The sequence below is a fragment of the Setaria italica genome, chromosome III (assembly GCF_000263155.2).
Source record: "Setaria italica strain Yugu1 chromosome III, Setaria_italica_v2.0, whole genome shotgun sequence".
Classification (NCBI taxonomy): domain Eukaryota; kingdom Viridiplantae; phylum Streptophyta; class Magnoliopsida; order Poales; family Poaceae; genus Setaria; species Setaria italica.
Window position 1 is genome coordinate 6,211,927 of NC_028452.1, and position 10,260 is coordinate 6,222,186.

General features: G+C 43.4%; 1 protein-coding gene across 1 annotated transcript; it reads left to right on the top strand.

Moving 5' to 3' along the window:
- Nucleotides 1-1,547: 1,547 nt before the first annotated feature.
- LOC101766328 (mannose/glucose-specific lectin) lies at nt 1,548-4,134 on the top strand. The gene is made up of 7 exons (XM_004960703.1): nt 1,548-1,606; nt 1,759-1,953; nt 2,174-2,443; nt 2,539-2,730; nt 2,813-3,166; nt 3,291-3,494; nt 3,614-4,134. Exons 1-7 carry the CDS (start codon nt 1,586-1,588, stop codon nt 3,863-3,865), a joined length of 1,488 nt encoding a protein of 495 aa, XP_004960760.1. The 5' UTR covers nt 1,548-1,585; the 3' UTR covers nt 3,866-4,134.
- Nucleotides 4,135-10,260: the final 6,126 nt, after the last annotated feature.

A 10,260-nucleotide genomic window follows, 5' to 3' on the forward strand; every position in this document is an offset into this window, starting at 1 on the left:
GATGTGATGGGCCTTTGTGTTATAGCTCAGTATTATAGGAGTGATTGGAGATCGTATCATGCTGAAAATGTCTAAGTTTTTTTACTAATAATTACGAAAAGGTACTATTATATGTAGGATAAGAAAGTAAGGTGTGCGCCATTATTTGGCTCCCTTGTCGTCATGGTTGAGACTCGGAGTGTTGAGTGTCTATGGATATTGTTGATCAAAATTAATGGGGAGCCAAATGCCAAAATAATTTTAAGCATAATTGACAGGACAAACATGTGCACTAAAACCAAACGACATGGTCTGTATCCACATAATGATTTTTCGATAGGCCAGACTCAGATGACTAGTGTAGAGATAGTACAAGCCAACTAACGGGAAAGAACGCATCACTGCTAAGACAGATCAAGAGCCTGGAGATGGATTTGACGGCTCGATCGTTCACTGAGACATCACATTCTGGTATCATGGCCCGGCCAGGTTATCATGCTTCTCTCCGTCAGTTGAGATGGGAGACCCAACAAATGCCTGCCTCGCACTCTCCCAGCAGGCTAGCACCTCATATAAACTTAGAGCGTGGTGCAGCAACGAGGATTTGGCGTCCATATATACGCGCGTCTATCCTATCTCCATCGTTTGCTTATCTGGTTGGAGATGCGTGTGGTAACGTCCGTCAAGACGCTGTGCGAGCATCTATTTACTGCGAGTAGTTGCGAGCATTAAATGATGCTCCTCCATCTCCCTTGTCCTGGAGGCGTTGGGCGTTCTCCTCGCCGGAGTTGCCGACTGGCAGTGGTCTTCATAAGGAGCGGCGTGACGGTGCTGGGCGGCAGCGAGGCCAGGGCGCTATCCACAGAACGATAACGTTTGTCTATATCACAATATACGCAACTACTAAGAAAGCACTAGTTTCAAGTAAAACTCAATATGAAATGACACATAACCCTAATAGATAAAGCCAGTCCTAATGAGGGGTTTCATTTCTCAATTAAAGAGGTACCACATATGCAAATTTTATGATATGACACTAGAGTTACAAAGAGAGAGAAGAGAAGTGCTTCATCTAGATGAAAATATGGGCAATTCTTTCCAAAAATTGAAAACTGGCATTAGGGTAGAAGTTTCATTTCATCCAACAATCCTCCGGTTCATGACTTCATGTGTCACGCATTAAATGCTATCGCCAGTCCATGGAACAACAAGATGCATAGATTGTTTCATTTATCAACTCAAAGCACTTTAGATAGTATGGCACTCTTGTAAACAACAAAATAAAACTCTCAACTGAGATTGGCTATATGGTACGACCATTTCATTTCAAAATGTTTAATTATGGTAGTGAGTGGAAATATTACAATAAGTACACCCTTTTGAATTTTGATATCATAACTGGACAAACATTGTAAGATGGTTTTTTCTTCTCCTCATCGAGGTCATGGACAGAGAGAGTAACCAATTGCAAATTCATGAATTATTAAATATCTATGACCTTTGCCTAACTAGCTATCACGCTCTATAAATACGCCCTGCTTCCTTCCACTCTTCAGCACACAAGAAACCAAGTAGACAAGCCACTTCTTCCCTGCGACCACCCATCATGTCTGGAGAGGATGGAGAGGTATGCATCGCGCATTTCCCAGTTCTAGTGGCTGCTCACCAATTCACAGCCAAATGTATCCGGTGTACTCTGAACACTGGGCATATGCGGTCCTGAGTGAATTTTTTTGGTCACCATAAAATGTTCTCACTCAAATTCTCTATAATTTACAGACCACTACCGTCATGGTTGGACCATGGGGTGAGAGGGAAGTGAATTCTCCACTTCAATTCACACCCAAGCGTCTCGTAGCCATGGCGTTTCAGACTGGTAGAGTCATTGTGACATTAGGTTTCACCTGTGTTGATGTAGCAGGCAAGAGGCACACTATTGGCTTAGTTGGCGGTGACCGTGGGAAAAATACTAACGTAAGTGAACTCTAAATTCTGCAGAGGTTGTCTTTAATTTGTGGGTGTTGCGAATTTGCTACCCTGTTTTTCAATGTTTGTCCTGCTCGGCATCATGTTTTAACATGAGGCATCAGTGGAACCTTGCAAGCAAGCTGGTATGCTTGTTCAATCTTGTGAGAGGTATACTAACCAATATAATCTTAGTTTTCCTTTCCTTTTTCCTTTTTTCCCCGTGCAGATCAAGTTTGCACCAACGGAGTATGTGACGGAATTCGCTGGATCAACCATTGTTGACACCGATGGAACATCTGCTGTGAAGTATCTCAGGATTCAAACAAACTTAAAAACATATGAGATAAATGAAAAAGGGTCGAACGCTTCAGATACGGAACACCCTTTTAGAGTCCCTCTGCCAGAGAATTCTACCATTGTGGGATTCTTTGGACGTCAACATATTGTTAAAGGACATGTATATTCAATTGGGATTTATGTGAATTCCACAACACAGGAAAGCCAAGACACTTATCCCCCAGATATATCTGTTCCTGTGTTCATTTCATACTCATTTAGACCCTGCATATCCGTCTGTAATATAATTTGCAGGTTGTTCCCCTTGGAGCTTGGGGTGGGGATGGAGGTGAAGCATTTGATGTCTCGGCGCCACCCTTGCGCCTTGAAAGCATGACTATTCGTGCTGGCAACACTGTTGATGCATTTGGGTTTTCCTATGTTGACGAAGCAGGGCGGAGGCACATCAGAGGTCCATCTGGTGGTACCGGTGGCCAACTTACAACAGTGAGTAACCTCTAAAATACCCTCAAGTCATCTTAGCTAAACTTAATGGGCAATGTGAATTAGCTACCGAAACTGCATGCAGATCAGGCTCGCACCAACGGAGTTTGTGAATTGCATTTCTGGAACCATTGGTCGGTCTTTTGGTTCCCAATCAAGATCGTTAGTGGCATCGCTACAGATTGGAACGAACGTCAGAACGTATGGGCCATACGGAAGAAGGAACCCCGGCGACGATCCATTCAGCATCCCGTTGCCGGAGAATTTTTGCGTCGTGGGATTTTGGGGACGTGCTGGGAATCTTCTTGACGCCATTGGTGTTTACATAGGTCAGAAAAAATCCGTCATCCCGAGACCCATCCCTATTGCATATGATGAAGAAACCTCAGGTAACAAAGATGAAGAATCCTACCCACTACAGCCCACCATCTCTGGACAGGTATTGTGCCCCTTTGTTCGTCATTACATACCTTGTTAGAGCCCGATATTCACTGTTCATACCTTAGCTCTATACGTGCAACTTTCTCTTTGAAAAAAAATGCTGCCTCATCTATAATTTACAGACCCCTCCTATCAAGATTGGAATGTGGGGTGGGGGTTTTGCGGCGGGGTTTGATGTCCCAGTCGGAGCGCCACCTAAGCGCCTCGACAGTGTGATGATTCGAGCTGGTGAAATCATTGATGCATTTGGCTTTTCCTATACTGATCAATCTGGTGAGAAGTTCACTCGAGGTCCATATGGTGGGAGTGGTGGGAGTCTTACCACGGTGAGTGAACTTTGCAGGCTGTAGGTCTCTCTTTGCATATGTGAAATTAAAGCTGCTAAACCCAGTGAGGATTGTGGGTTAGCTGCCTTACTTTTGGCATGTTTAATTTCTTCCTGCAGATCCAGCTTGAACCATCAGAGTATGTGAAGAATGTCTCTGGAACAACTGGTACTTGGGATGGATATCCGGTTGTAGCGTCCCTAACTATTGAAACCAACTTCCGGGTGTATGGGCCATATGGAAAAGCGCAGGACATGCATTTCAGAGTTCCCCTCCCCGAGAATGCTTGCGTTGTGGGATTCTTTGGAATGTATGAAACCAACCATCTTGATGCAATTGGCGTTTACGTGAGTGGTTGCGTCCCAAACTAGTCTGAGCAGGGCCCGAGAAGGCACCTCAAATAAACCAGGACCTTCGTCCTCAGCGAGTTCAGCTTTCCAGTGTGTTTCAGTCAAAATAAGATGATCATATCATCATGAGCGTGGTCTGCGTTTGCCACTGCAAGGGTAGTCCTAATAATCCCTTGTTGCCAACATTGTAATGCGAGTGTTGTTTTTTCTTCATGTATGAGAGTGGTTATGTTGTCACCTATGGTGTGGAATAAATTTTCTATGGGATTATCTCTTTTGGATGCAGAAAATTTGATAATGTTCATACGTTTTTGTAAAAGTTCATCTTACTGTTATTAATTAGAGTCTTGTTTTGTTACCTCATCAGTTGCAGTAATAGCCATTGGATTTATTTTATTTTCTAAATAGTTACACACACCTACCGTTACGAAAATAAATTAATCCCCTAAATCCGTATCTAAATTAATGCCATAGTTGATCACTGTCCTGAGAATGGTATGAGGCGTTATCAGCACATGAACAAAGAACATGAGGCGAAAACCAAAGACAATGACCATAGTAGCTTAGCCAGATCTTCGAGCATAGCGGCAAGGTCGATCTACCTGCATGAGACCTAAAATCTGACTCAATTAAAGACAACCCAATCCAAGAAAACACAGAAGCGCATCTGCCTGATAATCAGGTCAGGGCACTCCCTGTTGGCTTGGGCAGACCTTATAAGGAGATCTGCTGTCATTGAGATCAAGGGAGATGTGCAATCCACACAAGGATTGCGAGCCAAGGCGAGCCAAGGAGATATGACCACAATGGAGGTACCTTTTACTTTTGATCATTGGATTTGAACATACCAGAGGTTCCTTTAGTTCAAGAGCTGTAACACACCTGTTCCTTTCTCTTAGTAGTGTGACAATTTCTAGCTATTTGCCTCCATTTCTATTTAATGTGGTAATAGCTTATACTTTTGAAATTATTAAGATACTACATATTATATATGCTAGTTACCATTTCAACCAGTATATCAGCATGACCTAGGTCTGTATTGTGCATATGATAGAGTTAATAATTGAGTTACTAAAGTGCATGCAAGTTTGATACTCTATGATTTTTAGAAGGCCATAATATGTTTCTTACCCGAACAATTAATAAAATGGTCCCAAAAATCCATCGAAGTATTTTTTTTCAACCTTTTTTAGCAATGATATATCCAAACCAGCTGATCAGTTCACCCCAAATGATTCTGAGATGATATCTACACCATACTAATTATTTAAGCATTATATTAAGATTTTTCCTTAATTATATATTCTGATGATTGAAAACAATGGAAGCATATAATACAGGTTTAAACCTAGAAAATGTCAAAACGCATTAAAATAATCTGAATATGTTGAAATTGTGTTAATAAGCTAATGTTAATGGAAGGGAGAGGAACAGGCCAGTGCATTATATCAGAACTGAACAACATGATCTGTATCCACACTATCCAGACAATAATTCTTCGATAATCCAAACTTAAATAATCAGTACCACAATAGGATTTCTCCGCTGTCTTTTCGATAGGTCACCTCACTGTGGCACCAATGTCCTTTGTTTACCAAGTGTCGCTGTAGCGTTTACTGTTTTCCGCATACAAGCTAGCCAACTAATAGGAGAGAAGCATCAGACATGAGTGGGTGCTAAGCCAACTAATCCGATTCGGCTATGGATTCTACGCCAAATATAATGTATATGAAACGTCATATCCATTATTGCCGATCATTTGGGGCGGTGCAGTTGCATGGATAAACACATGTCCTCTCTACTCATAGTGCATGTGCCGCTTTCCTTTGTGCTAGCTGGTGGGCAGAACGAAATAGCATGAAGGTCAATGATGCAAAATAATCGACAGACGACGACAGTACAAGCTTCAGATAGTCAGAACCTCAAGATTGTCAAGTTACTACTAATTTGGACAGCTCGTTCCATGTGACATCACATTCTCGCCAATGGAGATTGATTTTTGGTGAGAGATGCGCGTGATGGAACTGGGAGAGGCTTTTGGCCACTGATGCTGCCATGCATGATGCATGCATGGGACCCGTGAAGAGGGCTGCTTAATAATGCTGATGCATACTCCATGCATGTCTTGGATGTTCGAAGATGTTGAGTTGACGAATGCATGAGGTACTATTGTCGATAATGCCAGCTGCCAGGGAAGTGGCAATTATCAGAAAATGGAGACAATAACAAAAGAGTTGCTTTATTAATTAAAGACACTTTCATGAATTGAATTTTTATTAGGTTATGGAAATATGTTAGTAATCATAGGCAAAAACAATGTCAAAATTAAAAAATATCATATTTACATGTGTTCTTCTATATGTACCCACTCACCCCCTCGGAGTTCCAAATACATGGGTACGGCTAATGTAGTAAATGAAATGGAATGACCCCTCCATTATTAATATAATTAACTTTTAAAAGTAGCTCAATCTCAATGTATTACTAATAACCACAAAAATATATATTGGAGGAAGGCATGAGAAATATGCTCGTGCCAGTAAAGTCGTATAATACATTTCAATGCAAACAAAAAAAACCGAATGGTCCAATAAATTCTACTGCATATATAGCGACTATTCATGTAAGAACTCAATATTCGGCCAGGACCTCAAAAATCAGCAAATATATATGCCTAAATGCTCAGATTATTAAGCCTCTCCCGCGTCAGTTCGCCGAATTGGATAAGACACCGAGCAGATGCCTCTCTCCCAATTGTACGTTTGGGTTCGTACAATAATGTCTACTATATAGATGAGCCCCTTTGTTGGAATAGTAGTGGTTTTGTCACATTGCCACCCAAAAAAAAAAAACTGCAGCGTTGTCTGATGCGATCTGTTTTGGCACATGGCACTGGTGTAGGCGGGTTTAAGGCTTAACTTTGACAGACCCAATAATCATGGAACTTGGCAAAGATTGCATGCATAGTCATAATAAAAACTCGAAGAGATTCTAAGTGGTAAGACACTCACGCGGGTGAAAGGAATTAACCAAGAGATTCTCACTTCTTGTCAAATGAATTTTTTTGAGTGGGGAAACTTCCAAGTTAAGAACGGTTTCGGACTAAATTTTGGAATGGCACCTACTTGAGTAATTCCCACTAAGTTAGGAATAATATTTGACACAATATGTGACAATGTGGTAGAAGTCGTACCACTAAACCCCTACTCATGCGGATAGTACTGTTTGACTAAAATTATTGGAAAACTTATCTCTTATACCATCTCCTAGACATACGAGCTAGCATCTAACACTCTAATCATTGGAGAGTAGGCTTATTGTAGTTCACCGTTTACTCTCACTCTGTCATCAATATCAAAGACGTTACTGTTGTTCACCATTTACTCTCACTCTCACCCGAGCGCGACTATGTGTCGCAGACGCGCCGCATTGTCGCCTTCAGCGAGCACACGGCCCAGGACCGCCGCTGGCCCACAACCACGCCACCACCACCTTCCTCCCTGCATGCCCTCGCCCCGCCCTCCTGCATCGTCGCCAGCGACCCTCCCCCCGTGCGCTAACCCGGCTCCGCCGCGACTCCCCCGCCGCCTTCCTCCTCCAGCTCCGGCGGTGTTGACAGCAGTTAGCGCGCCAATTCGTGAACCACAAGCGCACGGATCAGTTGTAGCTCCCTTAGAGTATTCCCCCAAGGTTTATCAATCCGTGGAACAAGTGGATTGCTGGCTCACACTTTATACCAATCTTGCTAACGAAACTGGGTGTATGTATTGTGTAGAAAGACAAACTAAACTAATAACAAAGATTGAGGCAATATAGCAAAGGTTGACACAAGATACGAGATAGATATAGATATAAGCGTTCCCTTCCTAGAATCTAGGTTCACAAGAATATGCATCTACTACAAAGATGGGTGCTACCCTCACTATCTGTCACAGCGGTTACGTGCTCGCTCGGTCTTTTCCCCACTGCATATTGTCACTATGCAGGGATAATTAATCACCTCGCTCACACACACTATATTTCGCAGAGTTATGCTAATCACCACGATTACCAGAAACTCTACTAAGAACATATGTTGTACATGATAGAGATCTCACATATGTAAACGAAGCATTGCAACGACATAGACTATGATGCATTAATCGACATAAAGAACATGTAGCAGTTACATATCAAGGACCATATCAACCCTAGGGATGAACAGAGGCTTTACCCTATGATCTTACACATGTTGACAAATAAAGGGGGTAAGGAGCACCTGGAGAACACCCTGACCGAAGACGAAGACGAGGGGAGGCGCGAGGGACTCAGACCGATAAGCCTGAACCACCCTAGGCTGATCGGCCTAGGGGTTTCCTCCCTTCTGTGGAGGTCCCCTTCGACGATGAAGCTCCTGATCAGATCTAATCTCTATTTCTTCTCTTGTGGCGGCAGTGGCGGCTAGGTCTAAACTCGTCAGGATTCCGCCTCCTTGTTGAAAGTCTTGGGTATTTATAGTTGGTGGCATCGGTTGGGGTGCCTTCGAAGCTAAGTTTATGAAAAATAACCCCAGGAATGTCGTGGGCAACCTCCTGGTGAAAGGGCGTGACGATCAGGGCCAAAAACAGGCTAGGCTGATCATCTTGGACCCTTGTAGGCTGATCGGCCTGCCTTGTTTTGGCCTCCAATGCCCGGGCGCTTCATACAAAAGTTGTAGATCTCCTCGAGCCATGCAATTTTTCCTATAAATTTACCCTAATCAAAGTTTGGATGAGAAAGATATGGCCTATGCAAGTTTCAGCTCCTCCTGCGGACCTGCAGTTCAATGTTCGTGTTTGGCCTTCCAATATCCAAAGTCCGGACCCAATTCCAACTTGTAAAAAACCCTTCAATTATGTTATATTTCATGTGATTTTGCAATATGCTCCAAAATACAACACGCATGCAATAATGGGGTTATTTCAAGTGTCAAGTGGTGGGTTAGTATAATCATATGCATGAAAATACTAGTTAAATGGCACTAAAAGTGTGTAAATAACGAGCGTCAACAGGTGGCTCCCGCCGCCGCATCCGCCACCGCCGCCCTAACCTAGCTTCGTCGGGACCCTTGCCCCTGCTCGTCCCTAGCCCACCGATTGTCCAGCCGCCGACCCCAACCGGCGGTGTCCCCGCCACCGCACCGCATCGCCCCGCAACCCGTCTCTACCGCCAGGCCTACCTGTGGTCCCCACTCCCCCTTTCTAAGGTCAGCGGCGATTAGGGCTCCCCCGACAGCCCTAAACCCGAAGCTCGAGGTCCTAACACCGACAACGGCGGTGACCCGAAGCCCTAACAGGAGAGGAGGGAGGCGGGGGAGAGGAGGAAGGTGGAGGGCTGTCGGACGGAGGGAGAGGAAGAAGGTGGGGGAGAGGAGAAAGGCTGGCTGTCGAACGGAGGGAGAGGAGGAAGAGAGAGCTGACAGGTGGGTCCCTCATATATGACAGATCGTTATCTGTCGCATATGCGACATATAGTCGTGGCGCTCTCACCCAGCATCGTAAATATACCTCATAAATTTAGAGTCTGAGTCTGGTGCAGTCACTTGTTGGAATAGTTGTGGCGCCTTTTACCATCATGTCTCCATAAACAAACAAGGGACACATTCTACAGTGCCATGCGTGATATGCCTAGCTAGCCACATGCGCTAATTAGCTTAGAGATTATTCGTTCACACCAAACTTTGACATGCCTATTCATTGAAGAAATAACGGAAAACCCAATGATCACCGTACTCGATAGAAGTACCTGTATAGCAATAGTGTTCCTTTTGTCGTCCTGCTCATCTCACTGGAGTACGGTGTCAGTGAGACACGCAAGCTTCAGTACTATCTGCACATGCATACATGCCAAACGGACAACAGGGAAACTAGAAAAATTACTACGTAGTCAAGAATCTTCACTTTCTTCGTTTCAAAAAAAAAAAAGAATCTTCACTTTTCATTCAACATAATTCACGTCTAGTAGCTAGGTGGGGTGACAATTCTTATAGACAGTTGCTACATATCACCTCTCTTAATTATAAGACGTACGTGAGAAGGATATGATGTTAAACATAAAGCATAAAAGCATGCATGATAGATTGTTTCATGATCTCTTCCATAATTGCATGATATATACCCATCATATTTCTTAGATAATGTGTTCAAGCCTCTACACGAAATAACGCATGCAGCCTGGTTTGTAATCAGTAATAAGCAAGCGGCAATGATGCCCATGAGTATCACTGCCGGTTTTTTACAAGAACCGCAGTGATGAGCTGACAAATAATAGACCGACCACACACACACACACACACACACACACATATATAACCATATCACATTCACATCTACACGTTATGCTGAGATAAGACTTACAGCTATAGTTCAGTTAGCATAACTGAAGACGATTGTGCGTGC